Raw genomic sequence first — 18,670 nt, 5'->3', positions numbered from 1 at the left:
CATGGTTTTAAGTGGCCGTACACAACTCTGACCTCTTTCCCAGACAGACCAGCTTTCCCTGGAATTCCTGAGCGCCCATTCTCGCCTCTCTCTCCTGTTTCTCCTGGTTCTCCCTAAAAAACAGTTCCAAGACCAGTTTTAGAATCAAGTTAGTTCAAACGAACAGAAAGACTGAAGAAAACACAGCAGGCCTCTCACCTTGGCAGCTGGTCTTCCATTGACACCAGCGAGTCCCTGAGGGGGAAAGGCACATGTTTTATGCATTTGGAGTTTGGGTGGTTTTGGGGCATGACTCACACTGACAGGGGACACACTGGAACATTTCAGGAATGATTGGTGCTATTTTCAGGAAAACCTTTCAGAAACCTGTTTACATTATAAATAAGCCAGTTGTTGTGGAGAGTTTTTACTATGAACTTACTCGTTCTCCTGGCTCTCCTTTAGGACCAAAGACACCTGACCCTCCGGACCCTGAAGACCCCTGAGTGAATGACAGAAATAAAAAGGTCATTTGTGTGACGACCCTCTCTGAGACGGCTGTTTGGTTGTCAGGTAGATTCACCTCACCTAGTCCTGCTACACTATGGTGGCATTCAGACAGTCACCCTCTCCCTCATGACTTCCACAATTTAAATTTCCTTTAAAATAAACTTAAAATTCATATGTGGTCTTTCCTCCTTCATCAAGCCTTGAGCCGGGCTGTTAGAAATTGCGGGCTCGTCCGGGATGAAGGTCTTGTCGGTAATCTAAGTGAGTTTGTGTCAATTGTCTCAAAGTGGTAGTGACCGTGGGTGGAACTCTATGCTCGGCAGTGGTGGATCTGGGATTTTTCTTAATCAGGGGCCATAAAGGAGCCACAATTTACACAAAGGGGCCATGTATGCACGTCCCGATGCTCGGGACGTGCATACATGGCTTTCTGGGGGTAACTGCATTACATGCCATGTTAGTTGAGGTTAGTTAGCCTCAGTTGTGGGGACTCCAGTTGAATATTTGCTCCTCCCACTTTGTCCAGCCTTGAGCCAGGTTGTGACATTTCATACACATTATAGCAGATTGTGACCGTGCACATTCACAATCACACACAGACAGTTGTACACTGTGTCATCCAGTGGTTTCTCACTTTCTCTCCTCTCTGTCCAGAGTCTCCTTTTTCTCCCCTTTGCCCATCGAGGCCAGACAGACCTCGCTCCCCCTGTGGAAGAACAGAAAAGGGAAGGAGACCAATCCGAGTGAAGAATGATGGTGCCACTGTCCAGTCAAAATGATAAGTTACATTAGAACAGAATCTGACACTCTACCTGTTCCCCTTTCTTTCCTGGAAAACTTGGACTCTGTGTGATTTGAATAATACAGTTTAGGGTCTTTCACACACACAAAACATTCATGGAGAGCATATTCAAAGTAAAGAGACAGATGACTTATTACATTTCATTATTATTAATTGTATTTTATTACTCACACTCCTGCCTGGCTCCCCTCGTGCTCCGTCGCTTCCCTGCGGACAGACGGGTTCACATGTTCTTTCATCTTTGCTCAGAGAGTCATTTCATCAGATTATGAAACGTTCTGTGAAGGAATCACGTTCCCATTGCCCCCGCCGACTCTCGTATGATTACACTTCATTGAATCAGTCTCACCTTTTCTCCTGTTGGTCCACCGAGCCCTGGTAAACCCTGATGACAAATGAAAAGATTCATTCATGAGGCTCACGTGCATTTATAACAGTCAGCCCCCCAACAAATATGAAACATAAAAGGCACACTGAAGTCATTAGCCAATACTGCGTGATGGCCTGTCACTCACTCTCAACCCTGTTGGTCCTGGAAGTCCTGTCTTCCCCAGATCCCCCTGAGGAAACAGAATTATTCACAGAAACAGCACAAAATCCCACAAAAAGGAAAGACTCCAACTGTTTAATTAATTTAAATGAAATAAAAAATAAATAAACACTACTGCACTCACCCTCTCCCCGGTTTCACCAGCTGGTCCTCTCTCGCCCTGCAAAGATACACGTGCAGAATGATGATTGATTTCTAAAGAGAAACTTGCCTGGTATCTCTCTCTCTCTCTCTGTGAGCACATGCATGTGCAAATTGCATGATCCATCACTGTTAGTGTTGTCACTGCAGGAAGTCGTCTTTGATTGGCCGACTTGTTGTCAACAACACCTTCATCTTATAGAAAGATGCAGCAGCCACTGTGAAATTGATCTCGCTGCACGATTTTAGATTGGATGTTTTTCAACATTGTCATTGATTTCACATAAAATAATTCATGGATCCTGATGAAGAGATATTTAGGGGACTGATATTTATGATAGTGTGCAATTAGGTGCGGATCCAAATAATAATTTGGATCTAGTGAATTTAAATGTGGTTTCATGATAGGACTGTCGGGCTGTAGTGGAGGTATGTGTTCTACCGAGGGACATTCAAGCTTAAATTATAAAATGATATGCTACTGTTACTTGGGAAAGCCTGTTTGCATTAATCACAGGTTTGCTCCAAAAATAACTTTTATAAGGGGAAAATCGAGGCATCTACAGTGTAAATATATTTTTTAGACGTAGAGAGAAAGTCCTTATTTACCAGTGATTGTATTTTCACCGACTCGCAACTATGAACATGATCTAGCAGAGGTTCGTCTCATTGGTTTAAAAAAAAGAAAAGAGAATTGGTATAATAAGGCCCTGGGATCGACATTAAAGCTGCTCTTCTCTGTTCAGGTACAAACAAGTTCACAGCAAAATATTTTTTTTGGACTGAAGTGAAATGACAGCCCGCTGCGTCTCCACCCTTTTCTCGCCAACATTTTCTACATGAACCTTTCCGACCTTTTCAGGCTGATGAGACTCACACATGACGCACACAGAGATAGTTGATGTTGCATTCAGACTTTTTCATTTTGGAGAAATTACATTTTCCCCCCTTTCCCTCTGGTAAAACTAAAGCAGGTGCTGTGTGTGTGATTGTGGACCAGTCACTACACACATACTGACACATACACTGGACTGTTTCTCTCTCAGATCGTGTGACTCACCCTGTCTCCCTGTGATCCCGGCTCTCCTGGCTGTCCTCGGTCACCCTGTCCAGAGCACACAGTGACAAAGGTCATTCCCTGTCCACACACAACAACAGGATGGATGTCTCTTACCTTTATCTTACCTTGATGCTAATCTCTCCTGGAGGCCCGCGAGGACCCTGAAATACACGAGCAACATGTTTAAACATAAACTCATCAACTCTAATGAGAAGATAATATTTTTTTAGATCTTCTTAATTATGAGCTTGGCTGTTACTTTGGAGTTTCCAGACAGGGCTAATTCATTTTAATAGTGGATAGCGCCAACATGTGGCCATTTATAAAGTCCTTTATAAGTTCACAACCTGAGAATTATCAGGGAAAGAACAATATTGTATTCCTTGAGCTAATATATACATCCTCATAGACCACTCATTTTATTGAATATTTACCAATTATCATGTAAAACCTAAGTACATTACCTGGAATACTAATTCCTTTTTTTTGTAATTGTCATGTAGACTAATGTTATATATATTTATTTTAAGTGCATAATCTTATGTGCAATATTCTTTAAAGTGTAATATTATTTTTTGTCCTTCAAACTGTTCCGCTATAGCACTTCTAATTTCATTGTATGGCTGTCTATTCTATTCTATTCTATATTTTAACGGTATGTGCAGGAATAAACTGCAACTATGAGCGGTACTACAACATTATGATGAACTCAGATGACCCCAATACAAATGCTGGTAGACCAACTCAAGGTTTTAGAGATGTACCGACTGTGGAAGTTTTGTTAATCTATAAAAGCAGTGAGGTTGTCTTGATACAGATCTGATTTTTTTTACAATAATAAAGCTAGAGGATTATGCAGCCTTAGCAGAGGTGTGTCTTATCAGTGCTTATCAGAATTTATTGATTTAAGACTCAAGATGTTTATTGTCACAGCGGTTATACAAGTGCAGTCATGTGAAAAGCGTTTGCTGGGAAGCTCCATTAAAAAGTTACAGTACGTTCGGGAGGAAAATATAGAGTAAATTAGTAATAAGGACAGAACAATAAAAATAAAAAGATAATATATGCACAAATAAAAAATGTATTTGTAAAATTAAATATACAATATTAAAGTAGGAATACTTATTATGAAGAGATAATAAGAACAAATAAGTATGTAACAGTGAAAAATGATAGTTCTTGCCCAGTTTTGCAGAGTCAATGTATTTACATTCTGGTAAACTGGATTCTTCTGTGTCTGACCTACCCTGTCCCCAGGCTCTCCTTGCCTGCCTGGAGGTCCGGGCAGCCCATCAGTACCGTCGCCCTGGAAAAAACAAGCACAAGCCATTTGTCTGAGATAAACACTGCAGGTGCTCAGCCACTCGTACACTGAATCAATCTGCAGCTACCTTGTCTCCTTTGCTGCCCTGTGGTCCCGTTGGTCCTCTAGGACCCTGAGCCCCTGGAGATGTTGCAGTGCCCTGATAGTAAGAAAGTCAATTAGCGAATGCAAAATACTCCCCCCACGTGCACACGCAGGGTTCATCTGCAAACTCGACATGTCAGCACAACGCCAGTGATTGACAGCGCTTACCGAGGAGCCCTTCTCGCCCTTCACGGCCACCCCGCTGCCTACTCCTGGAGGTCCCTGTCAGCCAAGAGAGATAAGAGCTGAGAGTCATTATGCTGCCGAGGATATTTCTGCCGTGAGAGGGCAAGCTGGTGATAGTGTGACTCACCCGCTCTCCTGGGCCGCCCTTCTCTCCCTGCAGAAAAAAAAGATGGGGAGAAGGAGGGGATGCTGAACACTGTTGTTATGTTGTTAAAGTTTCCCTATGATAACAGATCCAGAGATTCTTGTGCTACACGTGTACAGATAAATACACAAAAAAAACCACCTCTCCTCTGTTCCTTGTATTTAAAAAAAGTGGAAAGCTAATGTCACAGTACCAGGAAGAAAACTAAATTATTGAAATTTTTCATTATTAATAAAAACTAAGTGACTTGATCATTCTTTTTGATCCAAGGAAATGAATTATTTTCTTTCTGAGGGATAAGAAACTGATATCTAGTGTATATTTTCATGTAGAGTGATTCTTTTGAGTTTCCAGAGAAATATGACGTATGAGATATGTCCTTGGAATAGAACCAGTATCTGAAATTATAGAGCTAGAGACATCTGTGTGCCGCCATCCTTCTACTTGGAAATTATAATTTGAAAAAGACTGAAATTAAATTCATTAGTATCACTAATAAAATCAAAAATCACAGCCTCAACATGATTCTGGGGAACAAGAATCCCTTCTCAAATCATGCATGAGCTTCCACTCAAGAAATATGTACATGGCTCTATGCTGCCACCATGTGTGCGAGTCTGGCAACAACTTGGAGTAGCAAGAGGACTCCAACAAGAATTCACCGAGGTTTTTAAAACGCCTTGAGAAACCTGCAGGAAGGTTTCACACACATTTATATTACAGAATAGGGAAATCTAAATGGAGGACAGCATTGAGTGAGCATATTGTGTCTCTTAGTCTTTAAAAAACAACAGAATTGTCAATGTCTTTGCAGCTGTAAAATATGTTCTTATATAAAACAACTCATTCTAAAAGCCTGAGTATGAAACTATCAGTGGAAGTTTCATCATCAAATCACAGCGAGGGAACTATTTTCATTATATACCAAGACATTATAACAGTAAAAACAGCAAATTCATGTTTACCAACCCTGCTGTCTTTATACAATACCAGCAAACAAAGCATCGGATCAATCGTCACCTGGATAAGAGACTGCTCATTGCAGTTTAGAGCAGAACTGCATTTTTCAATTTAGTGACCTACACAGGGTAAGGTTTGTTTCTTCATGGATAAGATCAAATAAATAAATCTGTGTAAATTATCTTGAACAAAATTTGAGTTCTTCCAGATTTGATGTCGATATCTTCTAAATTGAGTGAATTGCAGTGAAGCGGTGGAGGAGACAAACCTTGATGGAGAGTCCGGGTGTACCTGGTATCCCAGAGCGGCCATCCTGACCTGGTAACCCTGGAATGCCAGCTGTCCCTTTGCCCCCGTCGCTGCCTGGTCGACCCAGAGAACCCTTAATGAAAAAAATACACAAATACTGGTAAGTATATGGATATAAAGACTATTGAGTGTAGAGGGTTTGTGTGCGTTGGGCCCATTGTTGTATTCATGTGGTACATAATAACCATACAAAGCAAATGCAGATAAGTGATGTGTCTCATGGTTGATTAAGATCATCCTGTGTCAGCCTCTTACCGGTATCCCTGGGATGCCTGCTTCTCCTTTCCTCCCGGGCAGACCATCTCCAGATGTAGCAGAGCCTGGATCCCCCTGAAGCATCAGCAAAGAACCATCAACATCACTTTCAAACAAGCACACACCAACTACGTGAAATGTACTATTTCAGCTCACCCTATCACCTTTACCGCCCTTTGACCCTTGGGGCCCTGTTAACCCTGGGTCACCCTGTAAAATAAAAAAATTGATAAAAAAGGAGGTGTAGGAAGCAAAGACATTAATATTCATATGTCAAAGTCTGTAGGTGAGGAGAACCATTACTCACCGGATTTCCTCTGATACCAGTCAGGCCCTGTGAGCCCTGCAGGACAAATGAACAACATTATGCTTATACAACAACACGAACACGTCCAGCAGTTCTGTGGATTTATGTTCCTCTACTCACCGGGACCCCTGCATTTCCAGGGGAGCCTGGTCGTCCCGGCAACCCCGGATTCCCATCAATACCAGGAAAACCCTGAACACCAAACAAAATGTCAGACTTTTTTCTATCAGGATAAGTTCTGGTGATGTTGTTGCTTCGGCCTCAGCTCCACTCACTCTCTCCCCCTTTTCTCCTTTCACCGCTCCAGAGGGGTCAAAAGGGACAGATTGGCCCGGGGGACCTGCGCGTCCCTCAGGGCCTCTGGGGCCTTCCCTTCCCGCCAAACCATCACGACCCTACATCTCACGCACACATAAGTAGACACATTAATTAATCGAAAATAGCAGAACGCTGCTGTAATGCCAAATAATATCATCATGGTGAGTGTTAACGAATGACTCACAGACTCTCCCTTGCGTCCATCAGCACCATCTCTGCCTCCCTCACCCTGTGGGCGTCAAATAAAGAAAAAGTGGCACTTTAACAACTGAAGATACAAATTACAAGAGAAGCGGTAAAAAAATAACAGAGCAATATCTTCATCGTACCCTCTCACCGCGCGCTCCCTTCTCCCCCTAAAAGAAACAGTAAAGATGAGACTTGATTAGAAATCACAGGAAGAAAAAGTTCAGTGTGAAAGTGCAGATAGAGAATGACTCACCCGAGGGCACTGAACAGTGCACTGCTCTGGACCTGGATGAACCTAAAAACACAAGGATAGAGTCATGAGGCTGAGAGGATACATTTAATCACAATGATAAAATAGTAAATGCAAAATAATTTATATCAACATTTTATATAACTATAAAAATGGTTAATCAGAGTCTCTCTGATTAAGACACAGCAGAATAGAAATTTTGTTAATTTTCACAAAAGCGTTGAATTAAGCAGTGTGCTCCAGCCACTTGGCCATCATCTGTACCGCTTCTCCTTTGATGGTTGAGGGCGGAGCTGGAGCCAATCCCAGCTGAGAGGCAGAGTACACCCTGAACAGGTCGCCAGCGTATCACAGGACCAACATACAGAGTCACAACCAACAACCATTCACACCTACGGACGATTAACAGCCACCAGTTAACCTGTGACACTAATCTGCATGCGTTTGTACTGTGGGAGGAAGCTGGAGTACCCAGAGGAAGTCCACGCAGACACGAGGAGAACATGCAGACTCCACACGCAAAGGACCCTTCTGGCTGTGAGGCCTCAGTGCAAACCACTGCACCACTTGCAGCCTGCATTCATTCAGCTACATGCAATTTCCATTAAAAGGTCACAAATAACCATCAAAACATTTCAATATGGGTCCACGTGTTGGCTGAATTGAGAGTCAGACTTTTGGGGAAATGTCTTGTGTCTTGGTCACAGTAAGCTGATAAAACCAAACTCAACCCTGAGGCTGAAGATAAGATTATAAACTGAACATATGGATTTTTCATGTTTCTTCTCACATCTGGTATTCTGGCAATTCCACAGAGTAAGTCGGCCAGATCACTGTGTTGAGTCCCCAGCTGTGCTGCATCACGGGCATACAGGATGTTCTGGGTGCTGCCGTCGGTCACGGTGCGACGTAGCTCCTCGGTTTCCGCCTGGTCAATACCCACCGCTAACACAGTGACACCTAGCAGACAGACAGAGGGGCTGCATTTTATCATCCATGTTTCCATGTTTTTTCAGCTTTTTTTTTCATTCCAAATAGGGTGCAAGACTTTAGACTTGTTTTTAATCAATGCACACACACTTCTGGAGTTTAAATCTTGAAAGCAAACTGCTTTGTACAGGTAGCTACATTCAGCAAACCATAAGTTTCAGGTCAGACTATGGATGATTAGAGTCACACTCTGCTTGTTGTTGTGCTCCTTCACACCTGAAGCTCTCAGACTGCTGGCTGCCAGAGTGAGGTTGTCAGCTGATTTTTTGTCTGCGATGATGACAACAGCCCCGGGGACCCTCGGCCTGCGTCCAGACGTAGGAGTCAGCACGTACTGTCTGGTGAAGGTCACCGCTTCTCCTGCAGAGGGGGACGAGACAATATCACAACCGCCAACACACACATCATGAGCAGGTAGAGAAAATAAGTTCAGTAAGGAAAGATATTTAGGAAAAACCGACCAATGTTGTTCCCCGGACTCTCATCGAAGGGCGTGGCCTGGATCTCTTGAAGCAGCGTGTCAGATCTTCCATGGCGATTGAGCAGGAACCATATTTTGGGTCTGTAACCGTAAACTACAACTCCGACCTGAATCAGGGAGGGAAAAATGAAGAAATTCACCATAACCTTTAACCTTTCATGCTCTGAAACTTATTTGACAAGATGAGTACCTGTGAGTCTCGGGGGCCGATGGTGTGGAGCGACCTCACTGCGCTGGTGAGGAGGTCACGCAGAGGTCTTGCAAGGCTGCTCCGATCGGTGGATGCCGGCACCAGAAACACCACATCCAGACGCCCCCCCGCACACACTGTCGACAGAGAGGTTTGTGTGGTGAAGTGAGGTAAGGTCATGAGGTCAGGTATATGAATATGTATCTGTGGGTGTGTTACCAGTGTGTTCATCTACAGAGGTCTCTGTTCCCAGTCCACTGTCAAAGTTGGGCTGCACGCTGAAGCGATATCGACGGCCCAAACGCAGCCCAGTCACCTGGTACGAGGTCACCGAAGCGGGCAGCGTAACAGACAAGCCTCGACCGGTATCTGAGGAATGTCAACAGCTAAAATGGCAGGACTGCAGAACAGAAATACAAGAGTCTAAAGCAAATAATGTATCAACATCTTTTACCCGTCTCATCTTTCCAGCGTAGAATATATCCTGTGGCTCGGGGGAGAGGAATCCAGTCTAACCGCACAGAACTCTGGGTAACCTCAGCCACTCGTAAAGTTGTAGTAGGTGAGGGAGAGGGAATGTTGGTGCCAGCTGTAGACATGGATACAGAGAATTAACAAAAACACAGCGATTTGTACATCTACATTCATGCATACAAACAAGTGAGAGTATTCTCATGCTCCATTACAAAGGCTTTTTTCCGTGACCTAAAAAATACACAGGTTTTCTATTATGTACAAGTACTTTTAAATCCATCTATTACTTCAAAGAAGACTTCAGGACTTAAGTCTGTTGTACATTTTCTCTGATCTACACATGAACTCTGTAACACTGTTTGAAATTGTGAAGACAGGACTCACGCGTGGTGACTCTCACAGACACGGGATTTCCCTCTCTGTTCTCAACCAAAGCCATGACCTGCACCTCGTACTGAGCTCCAGGGTCCAGCCGTTCTAAATCCACCGCTGTCACATCTCCACCAACCAGCTGGCTCCGTCCTGCACCACCTTTAGCAGCACAGGGCGAGGGTTAGTGAGTCGTGTGATACACACTTGCTCCCACAAAACATCCATATCCAAAGAAAACGCATTTGCTACCTCCGCCAAAGAGGTTAAGTGTTTTCTTAACATTTACTTTGATTTCTCTGAGAATCATTAATGGATCTTGATTATAATAACCAGATATGTTTGGGAGACTAATGTTTATGAGTGTGTGCAATTTGGTGCAGATCCAAATAAAAATCTTGATCTAGTGAATGTAAATGTGGTTTCAAAAGGGGAGTGTTGGGCCTTGGCTGAGCTTATGCCCTTTACAAGTGCCATTCCAGTTGCTTCATGTCATACAAAAGGAGTGCTGAAAATAAATTCCACAATAGACCCACCGTCTGTTTTCCTCCATGAAACACGATAAGCCGTCGCTCCCTGCACACCGACCCAAGACACTCGGACAACCTCTCCTCGGGCCTCCTGGACCTGCAGTGACGTCACAGTCCCAACTACGGCCTGATCTGATTCTGCCAATCAGGAGAGGAAACATGTTGAGCCTCACATTCCTCTACTTATTGTCAAGTTTGTCACTATGACAGACAATTAGACACGTTCCGAGTGGTACCTGTTCGGATGTTCAGGGTGGAGGGGCTTCCCTCTCGAGAGCCGCTCAGTGCAGAAACTAGCACGCTGTAGGCTGCGTCTGCTTGTAGTCCGTCAATGGTGAAGGAAGAGATGTCGGACGCCACATTGCGAGACGTTTCAACACCTAAACCGAGAGAAACATGGCAGAGAGATGAAAATTAAGATTCTTCATCTACAGATACATAAATCTTTTCATCATATTGCCCTGTTATCGTGTATTTATCTAATGTCTACAAAATGCCATGTATTTAATGCTCATTATTGCTCACCACTATCACTGCGCCAGGTGATCTTATAGCCCGTTGCCCTGGTGGAAGGTGACCACGCGATGCGGATCCTCTGAGATGTGACATCGATGATGCGAAGCCCCGACACTGATCCGCTGTGGGGATTAGTGCGAGTAGACAGAGAGACCACCTCTCCAACGTGCTGATCGACAACAGTTGCAATGCCGATGACCAGCCCCTCATCTGGCTGCAGGCCGTCTATCGTGAAGGCCGTAGCTTCCGGCCCCAGAACACGGGACTGCTCGACACCTGCTGTGTGAAACAAGAGGATATCACGCACATGAAAAACTGACTCCACGCCAAAAGATAGAGAGAGGAGATCAAACTTCAAAGTCAGCTGCTTTTTAGAAAAAAAGGATCATGACTTCAAAAAATCTTACATGTATATGATGTATAAGACAGATACACCATTCAAAAGGATAAACTCATAAAATGATTAAAACTCTTGAAACTTACTGTTTCCTTGTCTCCATGTCACCCTGTACCCAGTTGCCTCGGTGACACCTGTCCAGGCAATTCGAAGTCTCCGACTGTTTGCGTTTGTCACTCTGAGGTTCGTCACTCTGCCCGCACTTTGCTCTGAAACAAAGGGGATACGAAGCCTCATGTGACAAAAATGTTATGTTTAAAACTTTTGATGAAATCTTTTGGCTCATCAGCACCACATTAACATTGGTATCAGGACTTAAAATAGGTTGTGTAATAAACTGAGTCTATTCTGGAGAAAGAATCACACAGACTTGGAGGAAGTTACCTCTTTTGGGGTTTTGTAGTTTCTCAAGAAACACTGAGATTAGCAATCAAGATTTTGGATCCACAGGAAGTTGAAATATCATGACTTTTTCTCTTTAAATTACATTGTATTCTTGTAATATTCCAATGTTCTTTTCAATTACAACTTTATTCTTGTAACTTTCAGACATTGCTCTCAAAACCACAGAATCCGTCATAGTCACTGTTGTCGACAGCAGAAGGAGAGAAGAGATTTTACACCAGTACATCCATCCAAAACAATGGGCTTTCAAGGTGACATCCAGATATTGAGTTAAGTGTTTATTACATTGTTGCCTCGACTAAGAGATCCACAGGTAACACTAAAGAATATACAATAATATTTTCCAGGCGCTGCAATTGACAGATAAATGGAAAATACACAGGAACAGGAAACACATCAGCAGATTATCAGGACATCACCTGGTTTGATGTAGACAGTAACTGGGTCTCCTTCATTTTCTCCCACCAGAGCTGTGACACTGATGCCATAGGACACGCCCACTGTCAGGTCCCTGAGGTCAAGGGTCGTTTGGTTCCCGCCGATCGTCTGGATTTTTTCTGTTCCCGCTGACATGACATGAAGCACAGGCAGATGTCACATCCACAGTTGTGTTTTTTTTCATAATTGAGCAATACAAACTCAAATCAGTTACTGTACCTTCTGTGTTGAGGATGATGATGCGGTACTGTGTGGCCCCGGCTACACCCGTCCACCCAAGTCTGACTGTGCTGCCCAGAGACTCCACAACTCTCAGGTTGGACACTCTCCCCACAGGCTGCTCCTCTGCAACACCAGAGGATGAACAACTCATACAAGGATAAAGAAATGTATAAACAAAGACATCTATATGGAAACACATCTGCAGGGAATCCAACCACAGCATCATTGATGAACCAGAAATCATTTAAACATAAACTCAAAGTTTAGAGCACCCCCTGGGTAGATGTCTGACCTCTGGACGTGGTGGAGACAGGTGTGGCCTCCTCTCGACCTTCAAACAGCGTGTACAGGGTGATGATGTATTCTGTGTTGGGTCGGAGGCCTGCCAACTCATAGCTGGTGGTGCTTCTGGGAAACGACAGGGTCTGGACACTTCCTCCTGGAGACAGAGGTACGATCCAACATCAACGGGTGTATTACCTCGGAGAGCAGGACAAAACCTCTGAACAGAATTACCATTACATTTAGTGGAAGGATGTGGTATGGCTCAGGGAGGAGCCAAATTTTGAGGGTATCCAGATCAGGGGGCAGTTTTTTTAAACTTTCTGTGAGATTTGAAGTTGTTTATTTTTACATTTTCAATGATTGCTCATAGAATAACTATTAGATCTTGACTTGATAGCTCAAAGTGTGTGCAATTTAGTGCAGGTGTTTTATATTACATTAAGTGTTAAAATAATAATTTCATAGCAAATGATCACTGTAAAAAAAAAAGATTTAGATTTTGTGTGTGTGTGACATCAGACCTTCTCCCTCCCTCCACTCCAGACGATATCCTTGAGACGACTGAACGATCCTCCACGTGAGGCGGACAGTGGAGGGGCTGGTGGTGGCTGCTCTGAGGACCTGCTGCTCCTGACGCTCTGGGGAAAACACGTGTTGTGAAATATGTAGTTATGTAATATGTCATGTCATAGGTGAAGCCCTGTTGTCATCAATCCATCAATATGTCTCTCCTTGAACAATCCTGCAATAACTTTACGTACATTGAAAGTGTTATAGGTCACAAAGAGATCCGTTCCCTAATGGGATTTCACTGTAAGTTACCAAATACAAACACACGTGAATGTTCTGATGGAATTTAACATGAGGCTTTAGCTAAACTGTCCGATAGAATGGGTATCCTAGAATATTTACAGTCAGACAGAGGAATAGTTAAACAAAGTGAGATTCTCTTCTTAAGTATATTTTTGGGCCTTTATTGAGAGCACAGTGCGAAAGTGTGAAATAAGTCAGAATGGGGGAAGAACCACAGCAAGGGGCCACAACTGCTGTTCAGATTTCTGTTGTGAAATTATACAATAACTACTGGTACTATCGCTGACAGTTAAAAAATATCAAACACCATATCACAGCCCCGCCCTCAGACTGCCACTGGAGTGTACGACAGACAAACACCTTCTCTTTAATGGAGCGATGCTTGTGAGCTAGTTCAGGCTTTCAACTCACGCCGCACTGCTCTAATGATGTGACATTCTTCACGCTCCACAATCCTCTATAATACACAACCTCCTTTGCTTGTCTTTGCAGCTACTGAATCAGTTTCGCTGCCTGGTGATTCAGCCCCTCCACGACCCCAGCATCGACCTGCAGGCTCTGACAGGAGGGTGTCAATGATATTTGCTCATTATATCTATGTAATCATATCTGGGGAGATGATGAAGTCGGAGCCTTCACGCCAAACACTAACTATGTTCTGCTGCTGCAATAAACATTTCAAACGTGAGTTGTCTGAATGAAATACTGTAACTGTGATAAACGAAGCAGGTGTCAGTGGGACGCACACAGGTCAAAAAAGAAGCATTGGAAATTCCTTCATGCAACTGTAAATGCCGGGTCGGACATCGGCAAGTACACAAATCTACAGATCCAATACCACGTCTTTTAAATATATTAGTTTCACCCAGATAAAACTGCAATTTTCTTTTCCTTGTAATCACTTCTTCCACACTGCTCTAACTCCTCCAGAAGTCTCTTGCACCTGAACATCTCTAGGAACAAATGTAGGAACAAATTTTAATTTCATTATTTTGGTTATTGAATGCTAAACAAAGCCACTGCAGCTGTTGGAAAAGGACAAACCAAAAGTCCACTGATAAAACATCTGGACATGAACTATAAATGTCACGCAGTCTTTACTAAATTGGTTTGGACATTATGTTTGACATCCTAAATGAGAGACAGCTTATTGGAATTGAATCGCAAATAAACATGATTCAATGTGGTCCAGACTCGAAGCAAAAAAAAAATCCTAATGAGAAGGATGTAAAGTTGTAAATCACAAACCACAGACACCACAAACCTCTGCTGGTTTACACAGGAACAAACACAAGAGAAACAAGCTCAAAGTGTAGGTCACTGTGGTGAACAACATGTAGAAGAGAGAAGACATCGCATGTCTCCCTCTGAAGTCTGGACTCCTCCAGTCCTGTTCAATGCAGTGACTCAGTCTTCATTCAAGTCACATTGATCCCACTGAAGTGACTCCATATGGGCATTACTCATGACACACAGATGGCGTGTGTGCGTGTGTGTGTGTGTGTGTGTGTGTAGGTGCACTAGAAATGTTCCTTAAGCAGAACTGAACAGCAACATGTGTTGGTTCGTCAAAGCAGAGACAAACAGCAGGGACGATTGTTGGCCATCCGCCCCGTCCATCTGCATTGTGTTCCTGTCTGCTTCCACGAAGGGACACAAATTATGTATGTAATTTGGCTTATTGTTTTGGTGTGTGTGTCTGCTGTGACTTTTGAGAGGGAAGACTATACGATACGAGCAGAGAGCGATGTTTGTCGGACGACCACCTACCTATCTTGAACCTGGCGGTGGCGGCAGGGCCCTCTTTGTTGCCCTCAAACAGCGTGATGATGGTGATGATGTACTCGGTGTCGGGCTGCAGTCTGGACAAAGTGTGGAACTCCCTGTCGCCAGCGAGTTCCACAGTCTCAACATTTCGACCTTCGAACAGAAGTGTAACAACAACAGCAAAATTGGAGAAAAAAATTAATCAAGGCTGAAGAGACAGATGTGGATGTGTTTGACGGCGTTTGCATTGTCCTGACCTGTAAACGGTCCCCAGACCAGACGGTAGGCCCGAGCACCAATGACGCCTCTCCACTTCAAAAGCACACTGCCCTCTGACTCCGTCTCCACTGATAACTGCTTCACTGCCTCGAGGCGCACTGAAGAAATATATGAGCAAACAGAAACTTAGAATATCAGCCAATTACACTGAAACCCAATCCAAACCACAAATACTGTCAATAAAATACACGTGTTATAACATTTCTACCACTTTGTAGCTTTAATATTGTGTCTTTACTTGTTTTCAAACCAGCCACAGGACAGACTCACGTGTTCGGGCGTTGAGGGTGGACGGGGACGCCGAATTTCGGGGGAACAGGGGGTAGAGATTGATGACGTACTCCGTGTCGGCCTGAAGCGACTCCAAGGTGACGGACGTGGAGTCGGCGGACAGAGACTGCGACAGGAGCTGAGCCGCTGGCTGACCTGCTCTTCCAACCACACAACCAACAGGACAAAGAGACAAATTAGTGCACAAACAGCGATTTGCAGCGATAACTGCAAAAGCTGCAAAAATCTGGATGTGTCTTTCTCTGGCCTCAAAGTGTGTATTATAATATTTAATGCCTTTAATGGAATGAGCTCGATGCATCCTGAACTTTCCGAGAGACGCCTTGTCTGTGTTGCATGTCCTGTATGTGCTTGGGTAGCTGTCAGTATCCATCTGTCAGTGCCTAAGGTGCACACTTGCTCGAGCCGGCACACAGAGAGAGACAGGTAGAAACACCACACCTCTGGTTACAGGATACACACTGAGCTCATTTTGAACACTCTTACACATTCGCCTGCCTAAACAGAGGAGCTCCATGTGAGACTGGCACTCCTGCCCCATGTTCGGCAGGAGACACTAGTTTAAATGCATCAACCCTCGGGGGAAACTTTCCTGCCCTGAATCACAGCGTGAGCACCTTGAGACGTCTGACACTGTTGTGATCTGCGCCACACCCTGTGTCTGGAAAGGCAAGGACGAAATTAAAATGATGAAAGGTGACATAAGTAAAGGTGTTCTCTGTCTATATAATTTTCGGGAATGGCCGTGATAAAATGTTATTTGATATCTTAGGTAATGAGCGGGTTATGAAAATCCTTAACTGACAGCTCGTGCCTGAGGGGGGTTAAGGTGTGAGAGAAGCGATCCTTAGCTTTGCCTGCTGTACATTCTCGACATGTTTCCAACTTGCCACCAACAGGTTAACTGTTTTCATTCTCTACTGTAGCTTCTTCTCCTCCTTTATTTCTACTGCAACCCTTCATTCTGCCAAGATTTGGTTTTGTGGCAAGATAATAATTTGCATATAGAGGATATGGTGCTGACGTCCTGTAAACTGAAACACACGTCAGACATAAAGAAATGGGGAGAGGCACAGGTAATAGAAACAGGCGTGTGTGTGTGTGTGTGTGTGTGTGTGTGTGTGTGTGTGTGTGTGTGCGTGCCTGACCTCGTAGTCCATAGGTGAGTTTGTAGCCCTGGACGGGTGATGACGGTTGATCCCAGCCCACCGTGAGAGAGAAGAAGCCCGCCTGGATTAGATGTAGACTGGAGATGCCCGGCAAAGACCCTGTGGGATAACATTTGAATTACTGATTGTGTCTTGTGTGAGAGCGGTCGCATTTGCATTTTAGCAAATGTCTCTCATCTGGCATTTGCATCCTTTACTTTTTACCTCCACCAAGGAAGTTTGGTTTGTTTTCACCCCCTCCATTTGTTTGTTAGTTGGTTTGTATGTTGGTAAGCAAGATTACACAAAAACAATGGAACAGATTTCTATGAAACTTGGCGGAGGGATGCAGCATGGGTCAGGGAAGAACCCGTTAAACTTTGGTGCAGATCCAGATCTGGGGATGGATCCAGGATAAGGTGTTTTGGGTGTGTGGAATTTGGTGCAGCTTCATTGTATTAAAGGGGAATTTTGGGCCTTGGCAAGGGTGAGTTCCATTCTAGTTACTCACTGGTTCGTTGCTTGGCAGAAACAGACTCTCCCACACTGTTGGGGTACTGGGCGATGATGGTCACCAGGTAGTCTGTCCCCGACCTCAGCTCTCCTGCAGTGAACGTCCTCTGATTGATGGGCACAGTCTCCTGCAGGACAGAAGTGGCTCATCTTTTTAAACGTTCTCTCCTAAAACAAGTTTTTGCAAAGTAAATGACTAAAAGAGATGGATGAGGCGTTGAGCCCGTGACATTCCTCTATCTTCATCATGTTGGCTTGAGTACACTCAGGGGAATTTCTTTGCTCTGCCATACCTTAATCTCTACAGCATCTACATGAAGAAGATCCACCCATTAGACATGTTTATACTCAGCCTGAAGGGATGTGCTTCTCTCGCAGAGCACGGCTGACTTTGGCTCCTCAAACTGCAATTAACTACTTGACTAAGTCACGTGACCGTTTGGCTGCTCAGTTTCAAATGTCAAAACTATATCCTTCAACACTGGGTCTCACCTGATGCAAATCTGCTGTGATAGGCTGACCCAGGCCGGAGAGGGGCACGTACTGGACGACATAGCCACTCACAGGCCCCTTGGCAAGAGTCCAACGAAACCTGAGAGAATCGGTCGTCTGCCCAGTAAACTGAATGTTGGACGGACCAGAGAACGCCTCTGAGAGGAGGAAGATGAGGAGAGGAGAGGAGAGGAGACGACGAGGAGGAGAGGGGAGGAGAGGAGAGGGGAAGCAAGGTGAGAAATGGATAAAATTAGATGCAGGTTTACACATATTTGCGACTGTGTGAATTTTAGTGCGCAGATGTTAAACTGTGGTATTTAAGCTACCATCGCTGGCGTAGACGCCTCCTGCTTTGGAACACACTCTGGGGCTCACAAGAGGAAGAAGAGTGTTGAGCAGTTTGAAGTCCCCAACGAAGGAGGTGAAATCACTGCTGGGCTCAGAGGAGATCTGAGCCAGTTCCTTCCTGTCTGCACTCTTTATGCCTAACAAACACAGAGAGTTGGCAAAGTGAACAAAAGCTCAGAGGTTCATAAGCAGGTGTTCAAGAATTTCCAGCCACTGTGAGAAAAAGAGGAGACAGAGTAGAGGAGACATCTACCAACTGCAAAAACATGCACTCCTTGACTGCGCAGCTTCTGTGCGGGCTCCTGCACGCTGTCCTGTGACTTTCCATCTGTGATCAGGATCGTGATCTG

The 18,670-nt window shown here is 44.2% G+C and overlaps 1 protein-coding gene across 1 annotated transcript in view; it reads right to left on the bottom strand.

Annotated features, from left to right (window-relative positions):
- Positions 1–18,670, bottom strand: part of col7a1 (collagen, type VII, alpha 1) — a 67,122-nt gene that overhangs the window by 40,085 nt on the left and 8,367 nt on the right. Inside the window, exons 6-52 of the mRNA XM_035152655.2 lie at positions 18,574–18,667; positions 18,299–18,457; positions 17,970–18,127; positions 17,476–17,605; positions 16,965–17,084; positions 15,796–15,951; positions 15,504–15,623; positions 15,250–15,399; positions 13,188–13,304; positions 12,674–12,820; positions 12,379–12,504; positions 12,141–12,287; positions 11,403–11,525; positions 10,929–11,198; positions 10,640–10,783; positions 10,410–10,541; positions 9,889–10,035; positions 9,485–9,619; positions 9,250–9,399; positions 9,031–9,167; positions 8,821–8,947; positions 8,576–8,719; positions 8,160–8,329; positions 7,373–7,414; positions 7,260–7,286; positions 7,115–7,159; positions 6,888–7,007; positions 6,733–6,804; positions 6,613–6,648; positions 6,462–6,515; positions 6,306–6,380; positions 6,010–6,123; positions 4,764–4,790; positions 4,619–4,672; positions 4,434–4,505; positions 4,289–4,348; positions 3,168–3,203; positions 3,043–3,087; positions 1,966–2,001; positions 1,807–1,851; positions 1,641–1,676; positions 1,463–1,498; positions 1,302–1,334; positions 1,124–1,195; positions 422–481; positions 199–234; positions 33–113 (exon numbers count right to left, since the gene is read on the bottom strand). Coding sequence (XP_035008546.2) covers positions 33–113; positions 199–234; positions 422–481; positions 1,124–1,195; positions 1,302–1,334; positions 1,463–1,498; positions 1,641–1,676; positions 1,807–1,851; positions 1,966–2,001; positions 3,043–3,087; positions 3,168–3,203; positions 4,289–4,348; positions 4,434–4,505; positions 4,619–4,672; positions 4,764–4,790; positions 6,010–6,123; positions 6,306–6,380; positions 6,462–6,515; positions 6,613–6,648; positions 6,733–6,804; positions 6,888–7,007; positions 7,115–7,159; positions 7,260–7,286; positions 7,373–7,414; positions 8,160–8,329; positions 8,576–8,719; positions 8,821–8,947; positions 9,031–9,167; positions 9,250–9,399; positions 9,485–9,619; positions 9,889–10,035; positions 10,410–10,541; positions 10,640–10,783; positions 10,929–11,198; positions 11,403–11,525; positions 12,141–12,287; positions 12,379–12,504; positions 12,674–12,820; positions 13,188–13,304; positions 15,250–15,399; positions 15,504–15,623; positions 15,796–15,951; positions 16,965–17,084; positions 17,476–17,605; positions 17,970–18,127; positions 18,299–18,457; positions 18,574–18,667 — 4,617 coding nt within the window. The remainder of the gene's footprint in view (positions 1–32; positions 114–198; positions 235–421; positions 482–1,123; positions 1,196–1,301; positions 1,335–1,462; positions 1,499–1,640; positions 1,677–1,806; positions 1,852–1,965; positions 2,002–3,042; positions 3,088–3,167; positions 3,204–4,288; positions 4,349–4,433; positions 4,506–4,618; positions 4,673–4,763; positions 4,791–6,009; positions 6,124–6,305; positions 6,381–6,461; positions 6,516–6,612; positions 6,649–6,732; positions 6,805–6,887; positions 7,008–7,114; positions 7,160–7,259; positions 7,287–7,372; positions 7,415–8,159; positions 8,330–8,575; positions 8,720–8,820; positions 8,948–9,030; positions 9,168–9,249; positions 9,400–9,484; positions 9,620–9,888; positions 10,036–10,409; positions 10,542–10,639; positions 10,784–10,928; positions 11,199–11,402; positions 11,526–12,140; positions 12,288–12,378; positions 12,505–12,673; positions 12,821–13,187; positions 13,305–15,249; positions 15,400–15,503; positions 15,624–15,795; positions 15,952–16,964; positions 17,085–17,475; positions 17,606–17,969; positions 18,128–18,298; positions 18,458–18,573; positions 18,668–18,670) is intronic.

Source organism: Hippoglossus stenolepis, chromosome 3 (assembly GCF_022539355.2).
Source record: "Hippoglossus stenolepis isolate QCI-W04-F060 chromosome 3, HSTE1.2, whole genome shotgun sequence".
In the NCBI taxonomy this organism is placed as follows: Eukaryota; Metazoa; Chordata; class Actinopteri; order Pleuronectiformes; family Pleuronectidae; genus Hippoglossus; species Hippoglossus stenolepis.
Note: the sequence above shows the minus strand (reverse complement) of the source record. Positions and strands in the feature narration are given on the sequence as shown.